This window comes from Carlito syrichta, unplaced genomic scaffold (genome assembly GCF_000164805.1).
Source record: "Carlito syrichta isolate Samal-C Ts95f unplaced genomic scaffold, Tarsius_syrichta-2.0.1 Scaffold302991, whole genome shotgun sequence".
Lineage (NCBI taxonomy): Eukaryota > Metazoa > Chordata > Mammalia > Primates > Tarsiidae > Carlito > Carlito syrichta.
The window spans coordinates 6,379-31,736 of record NW_007247087.1 but is presented as its reverse complement, the minus strand read 5'-3'; the positions used below and the strand labels follow the sequence as shown (position 1 = coordinate 31,736).

At 56.7% G+C, this 25,358-nt stretch overlaps 1 protein-coding gene across 1 annotated transcript in view; it reads left to right on the top strand.

The window, feature by feature from the left end:
- TMEM104 (transmembrane protein 104) overlaps positions 1 to 19,326 on the top strand; it is a 57,718-nt gene extending 38,392 nt beyond the window's left edge. Inside the window, exons 8-9 of the mRNA XM_008057391.2 lie at positions 2,418 to 2,511; positions 18,314 to 19,326. Of these exons, the coding sequence (XP_008055582.1) occupies positions 2,418 to 2,511; positions 18,314 to 19,074 (855 nt within the window). The 3' untranslated portion in view covers positions 19,075 to 19,326. The remainder of the gene's footprint in view (positions 1 to 2,417; positions 2,512 to 18,313) is intronic.
- The last annotated feature ends 6,032 nt before the right edge of the window (positions 19,327 to 25,358 follow it).

Sequence of the window (25,358 nt, the reverse complement as noted above, 5' to 3'; positions counted from 1 at the left end):
AAGCATTAAAAGAAAAAGAAACTACATCGCAGCCACAGTCCAGCCAGGGATGTCGCAGCTATTGGCCATATCGTCTGAAAGAACCCTTCTGCTAGTTCCCACTCTGAGGACAGACCTGCTGTCCCCAGAACTCGCTTTGGGTACACCGAGTGGATGTGGACCCTTAGTCTGACTCCTAGATTCATGTTCCCCACCGCTCAATTGTCACCTCACGTAGGCTTCTTAGTCTACCTTTTGGAAATGTGTCTGCATGCTTGGTCTCTTTCAGTGGGGTGATGCTCTTAGCAGGCTGGGATTCCGCCATATAGGGCTTTGCAAAATGGGGCGTCATGTGTTCTAGGATCTTGACAAGCATTCACCGAGTGAGTACGGACAAAGATGGGCTGGGCATCTGAGAAAGGGCCCCTGGAGAACAGGACCCGGGCAGCCTGCAGTAGCTTTTTCTGCCTGCCTTTGGGGGTGACTCTGCTTCCCCTGTTTTTATGTTGTAGAGCCTTCTGAAAACCAGTCTTTAGGCATCTGAGATCTGACCTCTCATGTAAGCCACCCCTCACAATTGGAGTACCATGATTTCAGCTGGCAGCATCGCAGGTCAGAGGTGAACCGCCTAAATACCTGGGCATACCAGGAGCCCAGTTTCTGGCAGGCCATAGTTACTCAGAAACATTCGTGGCGAATGGCTCTGTATTTATGTATTCTTCTACCTGACATCTCCCTCTCCATCCTTCAAAAGAGAAATTCATCAGTGGAAAGTTTCCCTGAAGTGGTAATTTTCCTAAATGACTGACTGATGGTGCTGCGTGCAGACTTGCTCCACCAGAGCTGGTGTCCTGCGTGCGTTACTGTGTCCCCAGCTCCTCCCCTTGGGCGGAGGAGGGACCGGCTCGGGCTGCCCGTGGCTTTTGCAGGAAGAGTCCCTTCCCTCTGCCTTCCCCTGTGGCCCCTAGCCTGGTGGAAAGGCTTCTCCTTCCCCCTCCCCCGAGCAGAAGCAGGGCGGGTTCTGAGCCCCCCCAGCAGAAAGCGCTTCCTTCCAGAGCCCCCGTGCCTGGCGACTGCCGGACGCCTTTTCCAGCCCAGCTAATTAGAGCCTTTCCTGAAGCAGCACTTCAGTGCTTGGCATCACTTATCCTCCAGTGATAATGGACTTGGATAAGAGGTCACAGCTTCTCCCACACCCTGCTCTCCTTGCAGCTGAGGGTGGGATGGGCTCAGCCCCCCCTTCTGTGGGGCTCCTGCCTGCCAGTCACTGGGGCTGGCCAAGGGCTCGGCAGCTGTGACGGATGCACCCACATCACAGGGCCAGAGCCCAACTCCCCAAGCAGGTCCCCTCCCCACGTTCGTTCAGACTTCCCAGCCGCCTGCCGCATCTCTGGTGAGTGTCATCAGCATTAACGTGATAAAATGGCACAGAGTAAATGTTAATAAGGTCTGATGCTTCGCACGGCTTCCGAGTGGCAGATTGGAAATGGTACCATCATCTTGACTCCAACGAGCAGCTTTTCATTCCTCTGCTCCCTGAGCAACCAATTTGGCACGGAAATCCTAACCCTCCCCGCCCCCCGTTTCTGCTGTGCCACGTTTACCCCCATTTTTTTTGCGAAGAAAGACCAAGTTTCCACAGACCAGTTTTCTGAGACCGGGCTTGACTATTTTTTTAAGTGAATTTGTTCCCCTGTTCTCCGAAGAGAGGTGAGGGGTCCCAAGCTGACTAGCACACCCTTCTCTGACTGGGTCCCATCCCCACTCCCAAAGTCCTTCGCTCCCAATTTTCCTAGGTGCAGCTCCTTGTCTTCATTGTCCAGGATATTTCTCTGAGTGATCTGCTCTAGAAGCTACCAGCTCTTGTCCTCTAGGTTTCCCCTTCTCTTTAAGCTGAAAACGTGACTGATGTGTGACACCCTGATTAATCCCTTCCTCTGAGCCCTTCAGAAGGGGCATCCTCTCCTGTGTGGCTTTGGCAGGATTCCTGGGGTCCCTCCTCCCCATGTCCTTTCTTCCCAGTAAACCGTGAGAGCCAGAGGCATGTCTGGTGTTCCCTTGGATACCGAGTCTGTGCTCATGGGCAGCTCAGCACTGGGCATGTGGACCCTCAGTCAGTGCCTGCTGAAGAGAGCGGGACCAAGTGGGTGGAGTCCTTAGGACGAGCCTGGGCCTGGCCTGGAAGGTGCAGTAGTAGACGAGCAGTAAGTGTGAGCCATGCCAGAGAAGCATGGCTCTGGTGCTCTTATTCCACCCCTGGTGCTTGGTACTTAGGGTGACCCTAGGGAAGCTCCACCAGTCCAGGTGGTCCCCTAAGTCAGGACCGTGCCTGAGCTGAGGGCAGAGGCTGTGTCAACAGCAGTGTCCTTCCTACACAGACAGTCTGCTGTGTCCAGCTGGCCCCTGCACCTCCCTTCACTCTTGTTTTCATCACCCAGGCTGTCTTCACTCTCCTCCTCGGACCGTTCACTTTCTTTGATGTCCAGAAGACCAAGTACCTGCAGATCCTGACCTCTCTGATGAGATGGATCGGTGAGTCTCAGAAACATCTCAACCCTCTGCCCTTTCTCCCCTCTTCCTTTCCTTACCTTTTCTGAATGGCCTTGCTGAGCTCTCAGCCATAGCTTCAGTGTGGTGGTGGTTTCCAGTGACTCAGACCTGCCTTTGCAGAGGACAAGGAGGAGGCCAGTACTCTGCCTGCCTTTTACTGGTGGGGAAATTAAGTACCAAAAAAGAAAATGCCTTTTTTGAGGTCACGTAGTGTGGATTGAGTGGTGTTAGGGGATTCTGGGACCAGCCTCTTTCTCACACAACCATGCTGGGTGGGCTCCCAAAGGAGCTCACCATGTGGAGCTCAGGGGCAGCACTGCTCTGCGTTCTCATGGGTGCGCTATGCGGTATAACCATGAAACCCAACAGGCTGTTGCTGCAGCACTCTGCCTCTGAGTCTCTGGCCACCAGGGTGTGAAAAGACTGCCCTCCAACGATGTCTTCTAACCGACTGACACCCTGCTAAACAAGAGCGCCGTTGTCCTCAGCTGCAGTTTTGGGGTCTCTTCCCCTAAGCCAGGTTGGCAGCAGAGAGCTTGCTGACGTCTGCCACACCGTTCTGCCAGCCACGTCAGGGGAGGGGCCAGCTGCTGATCCGACTGGACTGAGGACAGGAGGGCGAGGGGCCCCCACCACTGGCATGAGCTCCAGGCGTCAGTTGGATGCCTCTTCTGCGTAGTCTAAAAGCAAAGCAGGCTGTCGCTGTTCTGATGGAGGGGCCTGGGCCGAGGGGGTGTGTCCAACCTCCAGGAGCCCAAAAGTGCTTTCCAGGAGCTTGTCCCTCTCAGCACAGAGGCGCCAGAGGAACCATGAGCCCCTCCTTCCTGACTGCTTTCCCAGCCCCCTTTCCCACTGCGCCCACCCCTTCCACCCTCATCAGGACTCTGGGGGTATGCCTAATGATCTTTAGAAGTCCTGGTTTCATGACAGGACCCGGCAGTAGGTCATGGTCGCTGAGGACAGTTTCTGATCCAATGACTTCTAGCAGTTCTCGCATCTCCAATCCTCTTGTTCCCCAGATTCAGGGGATGACAAGATCCCAGAATAAGGAGCCACCCCACACGGTGGCATCTGTAATTGGAAAGGACCATAGTGGTCAGGTAGCCCCACCACCCCACCACCCTACCCCACCACCCTGCAGGAACAGGCTTTGCAGCACAGGGGACGGGGTGGCCTCTAGGGCCCAGAGCTCATGACAGGGTAAGGCTCTGCTCTCAGAGGACATATGTCAATGCTGGAAAGTTCAACCTTGTCTGAAGCCAAACTCACCAGCCTGCAGCTTCTTCCTGTTCTTGGTTTGACCTTGTAAAGAAATGCGAGCAGGACCAAGATCAGTTGTGAGGCCCCACAGGGGCACTTCACCTGGAATAAGCTTTCAGGCCTCTAACGAGATGAGCCTGTCTTTTGCCATCCAGCCAACATGAGAGAGCAGGAGGACACCTGTTGATACCTGAAGGGACGGAATTTCTCATCCATCCCATTTGGTTGGCCTGATTAAATATCCAGCAAAGGGGTACCACTCCCAAATTTCATTCACAGGTTCCAAAGCCCTGGGTTAAATTACCAAGTCCACCTGGGGAAAAATGGGACTCACTACTTAGAACATGAGGATCACACTGGCTCCACGGATGGATTTAGAATGGAGCCTCCCTGGGCGCCAGGAGGAATCGTGTCCGGAAGTTGGAGTCAGCAGAGATTAGAAGCACCAGCCATGTACCCTTTTCCTGTCTCTCTGCTTATATGAAGTATTTGAAAGCCCTAGTGATCTTCAGAAGAAGGAGTTTTCTCAGTAAGGCACTATATGGAGAAAAATGTTCTCCCTTCCTGCTTTCTGGCTAAGTCTATTGCTCTGGCCTTTGCTGCCTGCAGCTGGGTCTATAGCCCTGAAAGTCTAGCCACTGCCCTGCGTGGAATTGGCTGTCCTCGACCCGCCCCATCAACGAGGGAAGATAGGAAGGGGCTCCTTAAACGCTGGCACGAAAGCTCAGCAATTTCCCCCTTGTCCCAGAGGACAGGAACAGGGTGAGGAGAGGCAGAGGGGACACTCCTGCTTCAGTCAGTATGTCAGTCCAAGAGGGTGTACATGGATAATGCCAATTAATGGCTTCCATAGACCCCACGCCTGTTTAGTGTAACACATTTTTCTCTGTATCTGGTGAGCAATATGATCAAGGGGAGAGGATTGTGCATGTGAGAGGAGGAGGCTGACAGCAACTAAGGGTGACTGTCCCAGCAGGATACACGCCACACCCTGGCCTTTGTGACCGGCAGGGCCCTGGGGTCCTGGCAGATGGCTGGAGACAGCCCTTGCGCCCTTGCCATCCTACCGTTGGAGACCTCTCTTCTTCCCCCAGAATCGGGCTCTTAGAGCAGCCTTGGCAGCTCAACTGCTTTAGAAAAGCAACCACTGTTTCCCCCGCCCTTTCCCATTCCCATTCCCATTCCCTGGGAGGCAGCCCCGCAGGTCTCTCACCCTGGGGCTCCCGGGCCCTGAGAGGCAGCCCTGCAGTGCTGCAGAGCAGGTGACAGTGTGGCCTGGAGAGAGGCTCTTGGCAGCATCGGGAGCCTGAGGTGGAGACCAGCTCGTGAAGGTCGTCAGCACTTGTTTTTTTTTTTGGTGGTGACATTGTTGTCTTGACGTTGTTGTCTTAGCAAGTCATCTGCCTCTTTTCTCCCTTTGATCCAAGAGATAATCAAATGTCAGGAGGCTCTCAGGCGAACCTTTTCTCCAGAGTGCTGCTGTAGGTGACAAAGCACAGGCAGTCATTTTTCTCCATGAGAGACTCAGACCTCTGGGCTTGGAAAGCAAATTCTCTGTGACACAGAGCCCTCTCAGGCAAAATAAAAATTACTGGGTTAAGTAAACTCTAAAACGCAGCTGAGTCTAGGGTTCAATTCTCAGCTGGCAGCCTTGAATCCACCTGGGCACTTTCAGCGCTGGTAGAAAGTGTTTTCCTCATCCTAACCCCAGCAGCAGCACGGCCTTAGACAAGGAGGAAGGGAGTGGAGATCGCAGAATCCCCCGGAGCCACACAGAACAGGCAGCCTCGCTTGTGGAAGAGACCCCACGGAGGGTATCTTCCCCCTGGGCCAAGCTCACCCCAGGCAGTTTTTCTGGAACTGCCCTAAAGGGAGCGATCTCCAAAGCCCATTTGTCCTCTGAAGTCTGTGCCAAGTTGTCAGTTTGCCACGAACTCCCCTTTCATTTTGCCTGAAAAGCAGCTGTGTGACCATATCCTCCACACACCCTCCCTCCTTTCCCACACTCCTGCCCACACCCCTTCCTCTTCCCTCTCCCCAGATTGGGTTATGCCTTTCCAAGAGCCGAGTGGGGAGCTCGAGGTGGCAATAAGCTGGCTTGGGTTCCAGGAAGACAAAGGGGAAGAATGAGCACCAAAGGGACCGGAAAATCATAAATAAATGTGCTGAGCCGGAAACTTTCTTGTGCTTAATTAGGAATTTGTTCTGCCATCTGTTGAAACGAGGCCGGAGGAGACTGCAGGCCCCAGAGCTCTGCTGCGGGGCCTTCAGGCCAGTTCCTCCGAGGGCTTTCGCTCTGCCCTCTCCACTCCATCAGCCTCGGAAGCCCCCGGGGCTAGCAGAATGGAATGTAAGGGTTAAGTGGCCTTTGCAGATAATCATTTGTCCAGGAAACCTGTCAAAATATGAAGTCACAAAGTCCATTCATTGCTCATGCTTCCCAAGTGAGTTCTGAGAGACCAGGCTGGCCGGTTAGGGTTACCTGGGTTGCAGGTGTCTCTGAATTCACATGTGGAAGGAGATACTCAGCGTGCTGTTGCACCAGTGAGGCTGTTGTTCAGCCCTTAGCAGCCTCCCGGCCAGCCCACTTGGCCATCAGTCGGCTCACGCCCTGGTGGCTGCCTCACATCAACCATGGGCCCCAGAGCACCCAGGCCTCTAGTGGCTGGTTTGCACCGGTTGTCATGCCTGTTCGTCTTCACACTGTGCCTGCTCGCTTTGTTCCCTTCAGTCCCAATGAGCCCAGTGTCCAGTCCCAAGGTGCACAGACAGACCGAGCCTCCCTCAGCCAGGCTCCTGATCTGCACAGTGGCAGTGAGGATTCACTTTGTTGACCGTCTGTGAAGATTCAGTGGGATTGTATCTGAAGCGCTTGTTAGCATGTTACCTGGCACCTGGGCGGCATCCAGAGGTGAGCTGCAGTGAGCATCACCCACGCTGTCACCTTGGTCGGCTGTTGTATCCCGCAAATGACCTCAGAATGAGCACCCCTTGGGTCTGGCCATGGGACTGGGGGCTTGACCTCAGCCACCTCCAGAGAGAGCCATGGTTCCAGCTGTCCACACTGGTGTCACAGTGAGATCTAGAATCATCTCAGGTTGGTTCTGTGCAGGCTTTCCTCTGCCATACCCTAGCTGTGGTCCCTGGTGAACACAGGGAGGGGAACCCTCCCTGCATCACCCCCCACCCCCGGTATCTACTCCCATGCCCTCTTCTGGGAAGCTCTGAGCCTGAGAGAATAAAATGTCAGCCCATCTCACTGAGGGGGTAAGGGCTTCCTCTGTAGCTCCTCACTGCAGCAGCAGGTAGACCAGGGACACCTAGGGGACATGCAGCAAAGGTGCCGTCCCTTGGTGCCCACGGGCCCAGCAGCGGGGGCGTCAGAGCCTGAGAGCTAAGCCGATGGCTGTAGGCTGCTCCCCGGGATGCCCAGCAGCTGCCCAGCGGGAGTTCTCGGGCTGGAAGGGCTACGGCAGCTTCATTACAACAGCACCATTGCCAGCTTTTCCTGTAGATGCCTCTCACTTGGGGACACAAACAGCTGGCTCAGCTCGGGGCACCCCATTTGGCGTTATTAAAAACCCGATTCTTTCTAATAAAGGCAGCTCCGGAGCGCCACAGCCTTTCTCGGGCCTGAGTTGTCGAGGACCCACAGGGCTCCCTTCCTTCTGATTGTGTATTCAGAGCAGACGCCACACACATCCTTCCCGTGTCTGTGTTCCCCTCAAAGTGGGTCAGACGCCGTCCTCTCCCGGCCTTCGTGGATGAACTTGAGCCTGCCTATGAAGTTCTCGGCCCGCTCTCCACTCCCCCTAGCAAGTGCCCTAGATCTGTTTTCCGAGCCAACGGGGAGGGGTGGGATGTGCTAGTAGCGGCAGGTAAGACAGGAGGCCCGAGAGGAGACCCTCACCTGGGGACGTGAGGGCTTTCTGGTGTTCACCCATCCCCAGATCTGGGACTGGTTTCTGTGGGGTGCCTTCCAATGAGACCGCTCCGATCTGTCGCCACCAGCAGCCAGGGGTCTCGTGTCTGGGCCATCCGCTGCCCACTGCGGCCAGCTTGGCATGTGAATTCCTTCACAGCCGCTCAACTAGTGCCTCTCAGAGGTCCAGGAAGGAAGCCCACCAAGTGAAGACGGCGAGTCCATGCCCTCTGTGCATCTAGACAGCCTTGCCCCACTCAGTGCCCCAGGCTCCCTGGGCTTGTGCTGCGGCTCCGCTCCTCCTCCATTTGGGCCACTGGCCGGGACCCTCCTGAGCTATTCAGTGTCCGGCTTTCGCTGGTTACACTCCCAGCAGAGGGAATCTAGAAGAACTTTTTATGTATGTTCCATGTCGGTCATTTTATTTTTGGTTTTCTAGAAGCTCTCTCTGCAAATGCACACAGGTTGGTTCATAGAAAGAAACTCGGGGTTTCTGACGTAGGGTAAAGTGGGCACGTAATTAAAGTTTGCTGGAGAACAGCCAGCCACGTGCTGCCAAACTAGACCCTTCATTAGCATTGTCAGGACTGACCGAGAGTTCACTTGGCCCTGAGCAAAGGCTAGCACCTTCTTCAGAGCAGCCATCATCGTCTGCAACTCGGATCTGTGTGCAGCCGAGATGTGTGCGTATCTGGCCCCCAGTCGAGGATTCCTACTCTGCCCAGGAGGTTGAAGGGCCAGCTGCCCAGGCACTGGCAAGGCAAGGGAAGATAAGTCACAGTTCGCTCGTGGGCATGAGTCAGGGTGTCTGACCTGACAATGGTTACAATCAAGGCCTCTGTGCAGAACTGGGCTTCACATGGCCCATTAAACCTCAGCCCTGTGGCAGGTCAGGCAGTCACAAAAGCTAGTGCATTGCCCATGACAACCCAGGAGCTCTAAAACTTCCATTCAGACCCAGAGGGTCCAAACGTCCTTGTCCTGGTGCCACCTCTCCTTGTCTTCCTCGTTCTCTCTCCTTCCTGTCTCTCTCTGCATCTAGCTGGCCGCTCAAGAAGAAAGGGCCAAGCAGCCTTCAGGAAAGGTGACAGTGCCTGAAATTTTATGTTTCCAATCTCCAGGAAGATTAGTCGGCCAGCAGCCAGAGGCCCCTTGGTCCTGCCTTCCCAGCGATTACAAACTGAGCTTGCTCTGACAACTTAAGAATGAAAAATTGAGCCCCTGTCCTCCCAGGCGCCACCTGCCATGCTCCGAGGGTGTGGAGAAGCTGAAGGCTGAAAAGACCAGAGCTCTTGATTTCCTGCTTAAGACTTGATTGCGTCGGAGACCCAGACGCCTGCCCTTCATCAGCTGCTCCCCCTCTTGCCACCCGTGCTCTGAATCCTTTGGGCTAAATAATGTAGCCACAGGATAGAACCTGCTTCCACAAAGTTGATTATTTCAACACTCTTCTCTTCCTCCATGTTGCGGAGTGGACAGCACAGCTGTTGGCCTACATAGGAAGGTAGTCCGATTGGCTTTAAAGTCCCTCCTTTCAGCAGAAACCAAAGCGAGTGGCGGGTGAGTTGTTAGAGGCGAGGCCAGCAGGCCCCGGACGCCTTCCAGGCCTGAGGTGAAAATCTGACCCAGAGCCAGGATGATTTTGGAGACGTCTGTGTGGATAGCTTCTCATATTCCCCAAAAGGAACTCCCCAGGCAGAGACCGAGCCGTCCTGTCTTCTCAGGGCTTGTAAAGAACCCTCATCTGACCCATGGCTTGTGCCCAGGTAGAAGCTGATACCTGAGGAAGGTTGGGCCAACACAGGCTCCAAAGAACCCCTCTTTCTCAGCCCCACCCAAAGAGGGCATACATCCCAACCCCCACATCACAGGGTAGTGGGGACAGCTTGGCCGTGAGTGGCCTTAGGAATACTGGGCAGGGCAAGAGGAAGAAGGAGGGATGGTTCTGGTTCACAGAGCAAATGTCAGCACCTGTCAGGATCCTCCTCGCCCCCATCCCTGGCCCCCAGAACTCCAAAGGTTAGCCGACGCCAGTGACCAGGTGTCCCTGGGAAGGGCCCTGACAACTGCTCCACTTGGAAGGTGGGGTCACAGGGATGATCCCAGTCACCCTCAGAGCACAAGGAGAATTAGATGAGAACTCAGGGTTAACAGTTTTTCCTGCCCGTCTGGGATCTGAGCTTTGAGAATGGAAATGGTTTTCTGTGGTGACTTACAGATTTGTGAGCAATTGCCGGAGGCCAGACTCTGCCCCAGCACCTGCGCCACTGCCCGCCTTGTTCCAGCCCCTTAGCACCTCTACGGTCATCTCTGTCTGTGAAGGCAATGAAACAGTTGCCCTGAGATGACATAGTTAAGTGGCAGATTCAGAAGTTGCACCCAGTGTGACTTGCTGCTTCCAAGCCGGAGTAGCATCCTGGGTGTCGCTGTCACCTCCACGCTGCGGGCTTCTCAGTTTCCTCCTCCTCGAGCCTGCACATGCGGCTCTGATTTGCAATGTTCAGTCCGATTATTTAAGGATCAACTACTCAGGTGCCTGCTTCTGGTTTAGGGCCGAGAAATCGCTTGGCCTTCAGTGGTTCTCAGCTCTGGCTGGTATTGCCCATCTGCCCCTCCCCACCCCCGATGACCCAGCTGAAGGCAGAGGCAACCCAACGACCTGGTGCCCTCCAAGGGCGGTGCTGTGGTGAAGGAGGAAGCCAGCGCCAAGTCCTCCCTAGACCCAGCCCCCCACCTGGAGAGCCAGTGCCCAAGCTGGTGGCAGGCACACCACTGGCCATTCGTTATCATTAGCCCTGGCATATTGATTCTCTGCTTGGAAAGGAGAGTGCCGCTTCCAGACAGCCACCGTGATGGATGGCTTCACCTCACATGTGCCAGAGCCGGAGGCACGCATGGGCATGGGGAATAATACTGGTCTCCGAGCAGCCCCAGGCCCAGCCTCAGGGTCATCTCAGACAGGTTCAGAGGTCAGACAGTTGCAGGAGTGGCTCTCCAGGAAGCAGCCCTGTGAGAAAAGGCTTGACTCAGTGGCCTGGGCATGTGGGAAAGGCCTGGGGTGGCCCACACGTGGGGGGAAGTCAGTCGAATTCGCTGGTGGCTCTAAGAATCTGTGCACAACTTGGGCACTCAGGGATTAGGGAGGAGTGAGCCACATGCAGTCTGGCCTTAGTGGACACATGTCCGCCTCCTCCTCCATGACAGTGTATTCCTCATCTCTTCTAGGCCCTGCTGAAGGGGATGGGCAGGCTGGGGGCAGGGCTGCTGGGCCGGGGGCCAGTGGGCAGAGCCCTCCACGGCTCCCAAGAGGCTCTGTTCCAGCTTACATCCTCATCAGGATGTCCCTGGTGCCGGTGCAGTGCCTCACACCTGCAATCCCAGCACTTTGGGAGGCAGAGGCGAGAGGATTGTCTGAGCCCAGGGGTTCGAGACCAGCCTGGGCAACTTGACAAGACCTCATCTCTACAATAAATCGAAAAATTAGCTGGGTGTGGTGGCACGTACCTCTGCTTCCAGCTACTTGGAAAGCTGAGGTGGATGGATTGCCTGAGCCCAGCAGGTCGAGGCTGCAGTGGCTATGAACGTGCCAGTGAGACTCTGACTCAAAAAAACCCAAAAATATTCCTGACAGTGGCCCAGGACCACAGGCCACTTCCACAGCGCCCCAGGCCCAGCCAGTGCCTCCCTCTGCAGGAGTCACAGCCCGAGGGGATCCAGAGCCTATTTGTCCTCCCTAGGTCTTCAGTGTCCCCATGCAAATCAGAGTAGGTTGCAGGGCTAGAGTTAGAAGACCTGGGCTGAGGTTCAAATTCCCAACAGGTCAGGTGCTTCCCAGGTAGACACACATCCACACACCCACAGACCACTGGTACAGTAAACCCCTGCTGAAACCCTCCCAATAGAAATGCAGTGCCAACCATCTGGAGAATTTTTAATTTTTTAGGAGCCACATTTTAAATTTAATCAGGTTTTTTTTTTTTAAAGATGTAGGGAACAATTCAGGGTTAGGTATACAAGTGGGCACGTACAGGTAAAGGCTGGGCCTCCCTTTGGTCCCTACTTTGCCTGGTTTGAGATCAGATACCCTTATTTAATCAGTTTTGATATACTTTTTTAACACGTAATCAATACGAGATAATGACTAGGCATGTATCTTACGTTCCTTTTTCCTACTACGTCTTTAAACCCCTGGTCTGTGTTTTACCCTTGAGCACCCCTCCGTTTGGACCGGCCACACGTTCAAGCACTCAGTAACCACGTGTGGCCATTGGCTGCCATAGTGGTTGGCACGGCTGTAATGCTTCTTGGTGCTTCTCCGTCACAGCCCAGTGGGTTTATTGCCACCTTCTAGGAGAGCCGTGGGCAGCGTTCGGGCCGGCCTGGAAGTAGCCCTTGCATAGTTTCAAAGCCAGTCATGGGAATGGGGAAAATGACCCATCTCACACATTCCTTGTGAGAGCTGAATGCCCTCTGGGAATGGGTGGGTGCCCCTTGGAGGGCTCTTCCGGCAACCCTCCAGGCTCAGAGAGCTCTGGCCCATGTGCCCCAACTCCCATGGCCTGGGCAGGTGTCCCAGCTCATGCCAACCCCAAGCAGACCCCAGAATTCTGTGAGGACAGAGTCCTGCCCAGGCTTCACACGATGCTCCAATCAGCAGGGAACACCTCACCACAGCCCAGAGACCAAGGCAGTGCCAGCCCAGCCACTGGCTGTGCTGCCTCAGGGACACTGAGGGAACCCTTCCCTCTCCATATCTCCAGTGTAAGCCGGTGCTTATGTGATGCCCAGGGGTGCCTTGCCAGCACATGAAGGGTGGAGCTAGCTGGCCACTGACAACTCTGATTTCTGTCCCTACCAATAGAGACCCAGGAGAGGTGAGCCAGGGAGGTTTACTGACCTCTCCAAAAGTGAGCATCAGGGCCCTGGGCCCTGACCCCAGCCAGACACCTGCTCGTCCCCCATTCGGCCCCAAGAACAAGTCAACTGTGACTCCTATAAGGTCTTGGCCCATTTGTGGCTTGCTCTGGCCAGTAAGGCCCTATTCTTCCTCTACTAGGCCCCCAGGTGAGGTTCTGGGAGGGCAGGGTACTCAGAAAGGGAGCGGCTCAGGAGAGATGTGGGTGTCTGCTGACTCTCATCCCCTTATAAACCAGCACTGCCTTTGCCCTTCAGCTGGTGTTCAGAAGCGTTTTGCTTGCCTGTCCTGCTCCCTGCCAAGGAGAGAGGCTGTGAGGACAGACAGACAGATGCAGAGACAGCTCCTACAGGGACTTACCTAGTTCTCGCTAGGGGCGAGGCTGTCTGGAAAAAGTTCTGCTTCTCTTCTGATTGCTCTAGGATCCTAAGTGAGGATTCCTTAGATGTTGTGAGAATGTCTTGATATGAAATATCATCTTGACCTCCAAGTCTGTTAGTACCACCGACCCTTCCTTGGTTCATCCTGGTACTCATAAACTGGATATGCCTCTGCTGTGGGGAGAGGGAGACCCTGCAGATGGGCAGTCAAGCCTTATGTAAATTTTGCTTCTAACCTAACCCCCTCAGAAAGGGAAGGGACGGGCGATGTCCTCTCTAAACTGGCCGCTCCCGCCTCAGGATTTGTGCCAGTTTTATCATCTCACCTCCCGAGGTAATGACTTGCCATCCGCGCCTGTCTTCCTCCCTCCCTCCCGAGGTGTGGATGTGTGGGAGGGGGACAGGCGGCAGCCCAAGGTGAATCAATATGGTGAGGCCGGCTTCTAGAACTTAGATCGGCTGTCAGAATGAGTCTGTGTGCAGCCAGCAGCCCCGGCAGGTGACCTCATGGGGCCTCAGCGAGACGCTGCCTGTCAGCCTCCTCTCAGGGGCCCCAACTCCTTGTCACCACCCTTCATCAATCTCCTTCTCAACCGCGAGGAGGTCGTGGCGGCCACAGGCATGTGGAGCGGAACAGCCCCCTTTTCCAACTCCGGGTTCCCCTGTGACCTCCCACCGGGGGGTCTTCTACCCCAGGCTTGGATACCTCCTGTGGCAGGGATCTCATTACCTGCCCCAAAGCTAATGTAAAGAAACTGAACTAGTGCTTTCTTTTGTTGTCATTTGTCTCCTGTAGCTCCCACCTGTTGGTGCCCTGGACTCTAGGCTTTAGAAGGCCGGAGCCCACGTCTGTTTCGGTGTGCCATCCCCAGATGACCTGCCTGGTGCCTGGCACCCAGTGGACAAGCAGTACATCTTTGTTGAATGAATGAATGAATGGTCTGGTTAAACCCGGGGGTTACACAAAACATGTGCCGTGTTTTTACATCAGCAGTTAACACGGGCATTAAAAAGAGAAGCCTCTCGGTCTCCCTTGTCACTCTGCAGCTGAGCCTTCCCGGCCCGGCAGCTTCTCATGTGACATGGCGTCAGCCTCCACCTCCTTGCTCCCCTCCGGTCCTCCCTGACTTCCCACTGCTTGTCCTCACCCCTCGGAGCGTGACTTCCAGTGGGGAATGCAGATGGATGTGGATAGAGATTCTCCGGACACAACCTGTGATAGGTCAGATGACAAGCTGGAGAGCCCTGCCCTGCCCTGCCCTGCCCTGCCCTCGGGGACCCACAGGCCCTGCTGAGGGCAGATCCCCTCCCCGCTTGCGCATCTGACTGTGAAGTCCTGGATTTCTGGTCCCCAGCATGTCTGGGGCGCGCTCTGCTCTGTCCCGCCTCCGCACCCGTCGGGCCTCCCACACAGCCTCTTCAGTGGGAGCCGGCGCAGCGGCAGCGGCCATGCCCTGGGCATTGGTGTGGCTCTCAGAGCCCCGCTCCCTGCCGTGCGTCCTGCAGGGTCTCCACAGCCTGTCATCCTCGTTTCATCTTGATTTATGATCAGACCTAATGAGTTTTTGGAGCAGCTGTCTCCCAGGAGCGGGCAATCAATCTAGGAGATGGCTGTTGAACTCTGCTCCTCACACAGCCAGGGAGGGAGGGGCCGGGGACAGAGGGGCGGGGTCACAGGGCGGGCAGTTCCGCGGGGAGTTAGGCCCGATACTCTGGTCTCAGGACCCCCGAAGGCCAGAGCTCTGACCTCCCTTTTCTTCCTTCCCTTTCCCGTCAGAATCCAAGGTTCGAGGTAGTACTGGTTTCTTTTGAACCTGCTGGTTTGGAAACCTGCCTGGACATTTCCCTTCCCTCTCCACTCTCAGAGGACAGAACCCAGTGCCCATCTTTGTGTCCTGCCTCTCCCAGGCTAGCTGGAACTGGCCCTCCACCTCGGCCAGGGCATTTCCTCAGGGAAACAGGTCCTCACCCCAGCCCAGCTGATCTCGAGGCGTGCTTTTCTAGAACCGTCTGCCCTCCCTGGTGTGCGAGTGTGCTCCTTCTCAAGAAGGCCTTTCCCTTCACTGGCGCGTGAGCCCTGAGGGCAGGTCAGGATTCACGGACAAGTGACTCTCCCGTGTGAGGTGCCTGGTGTGAGGTGCTTGGGCTTGCTCTTCCTCAGAGCTGGTGGCATTTCCGAGCTGCTGCACAACTGGTCGAGCTTTTGACAGAACGGTACAAGGTGTGACCAAGGGGAGGGAGCGAGACAGCCTTGTGGGTGCGCCTGTCCCCACGGGTGCTTATCAGGGAGCTGCAACTCCACGAAGAAGCCACCTCCAGCACTCCTGGAATCACCTCCCAAAAGCTTCTGGCATCTTCTTTTCACTTGTGGGCGGCTGCAAACATCCTGCCCATGAGAGCAGATTTGGCTTTGGGAAACAGACCTGTTGTATGTGGACATGGACTTGTTTGATTAAGAGAATTAAGAGAGCAAGATGGGTAGGTAGTAGCATTACAAGATGAGACTAATTATGGCTAGACAGTTGTGAGATCAATTTTTTTCTTAGTCAGAGTCTCACCCTTTTGCCCAGACTGGAGTGCAGTGGCATGATCACTGCCACCGCAGCTTCAACCTGCTGGGCTCAGACAATCCTTCCGTCTTAGCCTTCCAAGTAGTTGGGACTATAGGCACATGCCCCATGCCCCGCTAATTTCTTTTATTTATTGTACAGACGAGGTCTCACCATGTTGTCCAGGCTGGTCTCGAACTCCTGGGCTCAGACAAAGTGCTAGGATTACAGGTATGAGCCACCATGCCCGGCCTGAGATCAATTTTTTTTTATCACCCATAACCATGGCTTTGTAGGCCATCCTGAAGGTTCTAGAAGGTGTCCCACGTCATCATGGGCATAAAATGCAGCCTCCCAAAACAGCTGCCCTGGAGGACCCTACTAGTAGGTATACCTTTGAGGGGACAGTGCATGTGTGGACACACATGGCTCATTTCTTCGGAAAACTTCATAAATTGGCTTATTTACCATAAGAAAGCTCCCAGCCAGGGCTGTCCAGATCACGGCCTTTCTTTGGAGATTGAAGTCTGGAGAGAGCAGCAGTAGCTGCTTGTGTCCAGACAGCACCTTCTCCCTGCTCACCGGACCCAGGGCCTGCAGCAGACAACTGGAGAATTCCCCCCTTGCCTCTTTCTAAATTCGCGCCGGCCTTGGCCAGATCGGCACCAGATCACGAGATGGCATCTGAGATGGTCGTGGCAGTGCAGGATTTGAGTCCTGCTTACCTAAAGCGGTTGCCCCCTTGGTGCTGACCCCTGTGCCCTATTTACAGTGGCAAACCCCTCTCTACAGCCTCCTAAATAGCTAATCCTTAGGGCCCCAGCCCCACGTCTGCCAGTGGCACCCTCTGACCTGCTTAGCTGCCTGGTAGCCCTTTCTGCCTCCCGGGGACTTTACCTCAGCCTGTTCAGTCTTTCCCCGGGTCATCCCCCCCAACACACCCGTCCCCTCATCACACCCGGGACACTTCCTGTGATATATATAGATCTTCCGCAGTGACCTCGGCTGTGCACACCCTCTGCCTCCACCCACAGAAAGCTCCAGACAAGCAAATCGTCCAGGCTCCTGAGCTGTCCCACCTGTGTCTTGTGCCCTCCACCCCCAGAGGGCGAACCCAGATGCAGCTCCCTGGGCTGAGACTCGAGAGAGGAACTAGGTTGCTTGCTTTCCCTTGACTGGCAGGGCCGGGAAGATTTGTGATGTCCCTGGAGCAGGAGGAGTCGCGGGGCCCCCGGAGTCAGGAGTGGCAGGGACTGGAGTGGGCTGTGAGCATGGGAAACAAATCATCTTCTTTGTTGGCAATTTTCACAGACCTGTTTCCACGCTCCCCTCCTGTCCCCCTCCTGTCCCCCTCCTGTCCCAACTGCCAGGCAGTTCTGATTAAAAGTAATAGATGAAGATTCCATCCCATTCAAGTGTCACTGTGGGAAGACACTGTGTGGCTTTCCTGTGGGTCCCGTCGGAACTCCTTCCCGGAGTCGAGAAGTGGATTAGCCTGAAGGGAGCAGTGGGAGACCCAGCCTTCCACTTGGGGCAAAGTCCTGAGCCTCTGATGAGCCGCCCCCATCCCCCCCAGGGGGGCCTAGCTGCCTGCTGGCCTTTTCCAGCCCACTGCCCTCCCACGCTTGCCGGTGCTGCTTGCCAAGAAATGTCACCTGTCCTCATGGGCTCTACTTGAGGGATCAGGACGCAGACTACAGGGGCTGTTGGTAAACTCCAGAATGAAGATGCGACACTGGTGGTCTCTGTGTGTGGGTAGCTAACAGTGGCGTTTCTGGGAAGTCTGGATAGCAGATACCAGAAGCCAGAGACGCAGAAAGATCTCGGAGGACCATCTTCCCAGGGTGCTGGAACACCTGTCTGCTGGTTTCGCGGTTCCTAAGCTTGTCTCAGGGGAGATCACCATCTGAAGGACAGGCTGGTGAGGCCCAAATGGAGGGCCGTTGTACAAGACTGCAGGATGAAGCCAGCCTGGGCTCCATCCACAGTAGAAGCCTGTTTGCTCTAAACAGAGAGGGCCGCCAGTCCCCTTCACTTCCAGAGCGAGTCCCCTGTCCCCTAGCTGTGCCACTGGCCCAGGAGAACAGAGCCATGTGCCGTTTTCCTCCAGCCTCGATGTCAGCAGCTCAGGGCTCAGCAGTCCTCAGCATTGGTCCTTGGTGCCATTTCTGCCCTGGAGTGACCACTGGCAACTTCCTGCCTGCTCTAGGCCCCTGGGTGCCCACCTCTCTGCCCAGGGCTCCCAGCCCATGTGCCTCAGCTGTATCTGGCAGATGCCCGCGGCCCAGGAGCATACTTCCTCCCAAGTGCCACACGCCCTTCTGCCTGCACTCCCCAGCTCCCCAGATGTACGTTCTTTAGTCCAAGGGAGAGAGAATGGCCATGAGTCCTGACCCGGCAGAGCCTCTGGGGTCTGATGAGGGAGCCGGGCAGTGCTGACCAGGACTCACCCTCCTCCGAGAAGACAGAGCTGCTGCCTCGGCAGAGCTGGGCCACCCTGCTGATGGCCCCAGGGCAGCCCTGTCCCCACACTGGGACCCTCTGCCGGGTGGGGGCGGGGGTCAGGACACAGGGATCCATGGGACCTTCCTAAGATCAGCTGCTGCTGACCTGCCTCAGAATGTGACTGTCGGGACTCCATGAACCTGCATTTAACGATTCTTGTGGTGCTCCGGTCCCTCCACGGCCGCCTCCTGCCCGAAGCTGTCCAAACTAGGGCTGCGCCTTCCTGCTGACTGACGCCCCTCTTCTTTTGCAGCTTTCGCCGTCATGATCGTGCTGGCCCTGGTCCGCATTGGGCACGGGCAGGGGGAGGGCCACCCGCCCCTGGCTGACCTCTCGGGGGTCCGGAACCTGTTTGGGGTGTGCGTCTACTCCTTCATGTGCCAGCACTCGCTCCCGTCCCTCGTCACCCCCGTGTCCTCCAAGCGCCACCTCACGCGGCTGGTGTGCCTGGACTACGTGCTGATCCTGGCCTTCTACGGCCTCCTCTCCTTCACCGCCATCTTCTGCTTCCGCGGCGACAGCCTCATGGACATGTACACCCTCAACTTCGCGCGCTGCGACGTCGTGGGCCTGGCCGCCGTGCGCTTCTTCCTGGGCCTCTTCCCCGTCTTCACCATCAGCACCAACTTCCCCATCATTGCCGTGACTCTGCGCAACAACTGGAAGACGCTCTTCCACCGCGAGGGTGGCACGTACCCATGGGTGGTGGACCGCGTCGTGTTCCCCACCATCACGCTGGTGCCACCTGTGCTCGTGGCCTTCTGCACCCATGACCTGGAGTCCCTGGTGGGCATCACGGGCGCCTACGCGGGCACCGGCATCCAGTACGTCATCCCTGCCTTCCTGGTGTACCACTGTCGCCGGGACGTCCAGCTGGCCTTTGGCTACGGGACCGTCAACAAGCATAGGTCCCCTTTCCGTCACACCTTCTGGGTGGGCTTCGTGCTGTTCTGGGCTTTCTCCTGCTTCGTCTTTGTCACGGCCAACATCGTCCTCAGCGAGACCAAGCTCTGACGGCGGCACGGGTCTGGCGCTGGGGGGCGGCCCTGCCCTGGCCTCCCCACCGGCACAGCCAAGATTCAGTTGCCTCTCGGGTCTTCAAGAGGCAGGTGGGGCCTGGGCGGCCCTGCTGGGGTCTTCTCCCACCCCGGACTCCACCCAGTGGTCACCTGGCCTTGCTGGCCAGTGCTGCTCTCCTCCCAGGTCCTCCTTCTGGGGTAGCACACAGCGCGCCCAGGGTCCAGGACTCGTTCCTGGAATCACATCCCCCGCCCTGCCTCATTTTACAGCACGTGCCGCCCCCCGCCCCACCACGTACACAGTGGGAGACACAGTGTGGGCACTGCCACCGTTCCTACCAGCCCCATGTCCCCTCCTCCTCCTCCCCAGCCTCCTCCTGCGTCCTTGTCTGGGAAATATCTACTAGCAGCTGCTGCCTCTTCAACGGGGAGTGCCAGGCCCTAAAACCGCCCTAACCGGGCCTGCCTGTGACAGCTCACCACAGGCCTGGGAGTCGCTAAGTGCCACTCCCAGGTGAGGGCCTGATTGGCCCCATGACAGGAACAGGAAGTGCTAATTGGCACCAGGGTCCTGCACCAGAGCTGCGAGGGCCCTTGCTACGGTGCCAGCTCTAGAGCAGCAGATTGGAGGGAGCGTCCAAGCTGGGTCTCAAGCCTGGAGCTTGTGGTCTCTGAAAGGGACCCGGGACCCTTGGGGCCCCCTGCAGCACGGGCAGGGCAGCAGCTTGGGACGCCCTGGCACATGGCACCGGGAGGGCTCCATGGTTCCCGTCCTACAGGAGGTCAGCCTGCCCCTGCCCCTGCAGTACTAAAGGTGGCTCCCTTAGGAGCTGGCGTGGGTGCTCAGGGTTCACACTCTCCATGTCCCTTGGGCGACGTGGGATTGGATGGGGCACCGCCGCCACTCCTCTGGAAGGAGGCCAGGTTCCCGGTCGCCTCCCACTCGCTGCCATGCACTTGCCTGCTGGGCCAGGCTCTGGACACAGGTGACTCGAATGAACTCTGCGTTTTCAACGTGCCTTCTGCTTCAGGACCTGGGGTCCTTCCTGACCCTCCCTGGCTTGCCCCCTCCGCCTGGGCCTGAGTGGAGCCCAGAGCAGCTTGCCAGGGAGCTGCCTCTCTGGGGGGAACGGGGGGAGTGTCTCAGGCTCCTGTCTCTCCCTCTGATGTCAGTGCCTTGCTCAGCCCTCTCCCCCCCACCCCCCAGGGACCACCCTGCATCTCACCATACTCAAACCTTGGGCGTAGTGTTGGTGCTGGGTCTCCCGGGACCCAAGGTGATCTCAGGGTCAAGGAGATGTGTGGGATTTGCAGGCGGCACACCACTCCGCCTCTGGCCCTGGCAGCCGCAGCCTGGGACAGTCCCTGTGTTGTGTGTTGGCCTCAATCCACTTTCTCGCTGTTGTCACACGTCGGCAGGTCTCCCTTCGCAGCTTGTCCCCATGTATCACCATTTTCCAGCCACGGGAAAAACAAACACCCCTTCCCTGCCTGCCACTGTGTCTTCTTCCTGGGAGGCCCACAGTGGTGAGGCCAAGAGCAAGGAAGACCTGGCCCGTCCTCCTCTGGCTCAAGCCTTCCCTGGAGCTGCCCAACTGTTGGCTGAAAACTCACAACTTCTGTACTTACCCTTCTCCAATTACGCTCCCTCTTGCTTAAGGACAAAACAAATTAAATCTTCCACCCCAGGCTCTAAACCAAATTTTAGACACAAATTTATTAACATCACAAAGCCCAGGTTGATTTATGTGACAGTCGAGCCACATAGCAATGGAGTCGCTGGCTGTTACTCTCCTCCTCTGAGCAGGGCAGCCCCAGCCCTGGAGGAAACTGGCCCCAGGTGACCACAGCACTGACGCCAAGCCAGGTCCTAGCCGGGTCCTCGCACAGCCGCCAACGAGCTGCCCGCTCCTCAGTCAGTGCTCACCTGCTGCCTCCTGCTAGAGGTCAAGCAAGGCCACTGTCCTCTCCACCCACCCAGGCCTCTGCTGCTGACTTGGGGCTGGGGGAGGAGACCCTCCCAGAGGATGCTGGCTCACCGCACACCAAGCACATGTAACTGAGTTGTCATATCAACTTGGTGAGGTGAGCAAATTAGGCTGGGGTTTCCATTTTGCAGACAGGCGAAGAGGACACCGGCCTAGCCTGGCCCATGGCCAAGTGTCTCTGTGCAGATCTTAACATCGGCAGCCTCCACCCAAACTCATCTGCCTTCACTGCCCCAGACACCCCGAGGGCAGACCAGGTCAAGGTGGGAGTCAGCCTCTCTCCCTGCGGAAGAACAGACCCACCTGAGCACCAGCGCCGTCCGCCAGCAGTTCCTGGCTGCTCCTCACCTGAGGCCTGAGCTGCGGCCGCAGGCTGATAGATGGGGCAGATGGCAGGTGACCGGCAGGGAGCACTGCTGAGTGGTGGCGGGTGGGCAGTGGCGCCTCAGCCGGGCCTCAGCCGCACAGCTGTTCCCACCACGTGGGGCCAGGAGCAGCCTTGCAACAGGCAGAGGCCAGAGCCAGAGTGGTGGGGAGGGCAGCCCAGGGGGCAGTGGCTGGCTGTGACTTCGGCCTGTCAAGGGGACAGGCTCCTGAGCAAGGCTAACTTATGGTAAGGGAGCACCTTCAAGACCAGGACACTGGGTGCTGGAAAGAGCTCAGGATCCCTTCCCCCGGGCCTGAGGCCAGTAGTGTTTGTTGCAGACTGGAGAAGTGACCTCTGCTGAAGGCTGTTGCATGCCAGGCATGGCACTGGGCACTTTCCACGTGAACCAAGAAGCCACACCCAGGCCAGGCGTGGTGGCTCAAGCCTGTAATCCCAGCACTTTGGGAGGCCGAGGCAAGAGTATTGCCTGAGCCCAGGGGTTCAAGACCAGCCTGGGCAACTTGGTGAGACTTTGTCTCTACAATAAAATCACACACAAAACTAGCCGGGCATGATGGGCTGTAGTTCCAGCTACTTGGAAGGCTGAGGCGGAAGGATCACCTGAGCCCAGCAGATCGAGGCTGCGGTGCCATGAGCGTGCCACTGCACTCCAACCTGGGTGACAAGAGTGACACTCCAACTCAAAAAAAAAAAAAAGCCACACCTGGCACCTCCATGACCTCCCTCCCCCACTTGTGAAGTGGGGTGACAGCAGCTATGTCACTGACCGGTTGTGGGAGTTAAAGCTCTGAGCTTGGTGCCCTGCACACAAGTGCTCAATAAAGCTATTGTCTGCTGACACCCGCCTCCTGTATCATTTGACACCTGCAGCTGGGCCCCCCACCATGAGGACTCAGATGCTACTCGGTTTCCATGGCCTCCTAGTGAGTTGAACGTCATCTCATAGCCACGGCCTGTGCAATTCAGAAGCACGAAATTGCCCTGAATCCTCCAGACTAGAGGGCTTCGGGGAGACGGGTTGTCCCTGGTTCTCTGGGCCCCTTGAAACAAGGACAGTAGACAGCCCTTCCCTTTCAAAGAGCAGGACAGGCTGAGTGGAGGGTCCCAGCCGAAGACATCAGCCCATCCTTGGGTCAGTTTTGCCCCTCACTCCTCGCTCTCCTGGCTCCCTGGAAAAAGCCGGTGTGGACCACGAGTCAGTTAAGGAACTAAAGGCATGAAGAAAACTACAGCAGCAGCAGGAGGGACTCAGGTTAGACAGTAGGAATATCCTGCTCTGTGACTAGTGACAAAGGCCTCTCTCTGTACCTCCCCAAAAGAATAAAGCAGCATGTGGGTGTCGGGTGTCTGGGTTTAGGATGACTTCACCCCTATGGCCTCACTTCCTCTCCCTGCAGGACTTCTGCCCTCCTCTCGGGGCACAGGAGGCCGGGAAGCCAGGCCAAACACTCTGAACTCACAGGATGAATCCTTCCTGCTTCTATCCCCATGGCTCATGCTTCTCCCGCCCCCATCCCCCAGATATATTCCTAGAGAAAGAACAAGGCAGCCAGTGTCTGGCCCAGGGAGCGGAGTGCCCCTCCTCGGAGCCAGCGGCAGACTCGGCTCCACATTTGGCTCTTAATTATCTTTCCGGTGCTTGGTTATTAATGATCTTGGGCAGTGAGTGGAGCAGCCTGGACCTCACAGCTCCTCCCAGCCTCACCTGCTGCAGCCTTCCTCCCAGGGCTGCAGGCGGACCCTGACTCAGGAGGATGAGGGGATCAGGCCCAGGGACTGGTGGCCAGTGGCTGCAGCCAAGGTCAAGTTCCCTTCCAGGATGCTGGCCTCCAGCACTCCCCAGTACTCACGCTCCCCAACTGTTGAGCCCCCTGTCCTGGGCCCAGATCCAGCCCATGAGAATCCATAGGGCAGAGAATGTGAAACTGACTGTAGTGGATGGAGCCGCCCATTATCAGAGTAGTTACTCTCCAACCAAAAATGGAGGGGCTGGGCATGGTGGCTCACGCCTAAAATCTCAGCACTTTGGGAGGTCGAGGTGAGAGGATTGCCTGAACCCATGAGTTCAAAACCAGCCTGGACAACTTGGTGAGACCTCATCTCTACAATATTTTTTTTTTTTTAATTTAATTAGCCAAGTATGGTGGCATGTGCCTGTAATTCCAGCTACTTGGAAGGCTGAGGCAGAAGGATCACCGGAGCCCAGCAGGTCGAGGCTGCAGTGGCCGAGAGACATGCCACTGCCCTCCAGCCTGGGTGACAGAGTGAGACGCCAACTCAAAAAAAAAATGGAGGTGTATCCCACCACCATTTCAGCTGCACTGCCCCCACAAGTCAAACAAAAAGGTCCATTTCTCACAGCCCAAGCCCAAGCAGTGGGGTCTTCACAGACTGAGGAGGGAACCTGGCTTCCTGGGAACCAGCAAGGAGCTGTGGGAAAGGGCACTGGACACAGACATCCAGCACTGTGCCTGTCCAAATTAGCATCCGCCCTGCCTCCACCCAACTTGTGGAGGACAGCCAGGCCTCGGCCTTTACAGCCCCAGCATTAGGAAAGATCTGACAGAATCGATAGTGCCCACAGTGTTTGTGTAATGAATAGAAGAATGAAAGCTTGCTTGCTTCTCAAGAGTCATTGTGGGGACAGATGTAATCGCAGATGTGAAAACTCTGGAAGTTATAAGCAAAAGCCATCTTTTCAGATGGCCCAGGGCCAATGATGTGTGATAAAAAAAAAAATTTAAAAGGGCTCAGAGCCTCAGAGGAAGGACAGAGGGTGAGACCACAGGAAGATTCTCCCACCACAGGAGTCCCGGCATCTGCAAGGCTGAACTGTGCCTGGCCCTGGAAGCCGCCTGTACCGGGATTCCAGAACCCAGCAAGCAGGTCTGAGCTTCAAACTTCAGCCAGGGGGAGAACCAGCCTGCCAGGGCTCAGGCAAGCCCAGGAGGCTTCCTGCAACAAACCTTTCTTTACCTTTCCCACCATGACACTGCCAGGCTCCCAGAGCAGACCCTGGCATGAGCCTCCATTTCCAAGGGGACTAAGGGATGAACTTCATCCATCACCACCAGAGCCCCTGTGCTGAGCACATCCGGCACCAGGGTGGGTGGGAGCTGGCACTGAACACCAAGTGGCTTCTGCTGCCCAGAGCCCTCACATCCTCACCACATCCCTCAAGGATACGCCTTCGCCAGAGGGAGCAGTCCAGTTCCAGGCAGACACCCCTGGGATACTCCCATGATGCTCCTAGGACCTACAGGCTGTGTTGTGCCCCCTCTGGGATACAAAAATGAAGCAGCCAGGACCAGTGGGTTGTAAAAGCTTGGTTTAATGTCCCAGTGCTCTGATGAGAAGAATCTCCAGCAGGGTGGAACAAGGGTCTGGGTGGCCCTGCCCCAAGCGCAAGTTCCAGTCTCCATGTCCACTCACCAAGCCCACAGCGGTCACGACCAGGAACCAGCGAATGCCAGGGCAGGGAGACCTCGTGAGTCCAACTCCCACTGCTCCCTGGCTGGGTGGGCAGAACTTTCACGACCAGGGGACAGTAGAAGCCCAGCCCACACCGGGGCCTGAGGCTGCTGCGGTCACTGAACTGTCCGTGGAGGACATCACCTGTCACTGGGGTCCCGTGGCCACGACTCCATGGCTGAGGCCAGAAGCGCGTGTCCCGCGTGTCCTCCAACCCCGACGGTGCCGACCAGGAGCCAGGGGCTGACGCTCACACTTCTGACTCCAAGCTGGAGATCCGCCTCCAGGCGCAGGGTCCCAGGAAGCCCTGCGACCCGCAGGCTACCCCGCTGGCCTCGCCCGGCGCCCCACTGTGCCTGCGGCCTGGGCCCGGCCCCAGAGTCCTGCCCCTGTGCCCGGGGGGTCCCCAGGCCCCGGCGCCCCCGGGGCCGT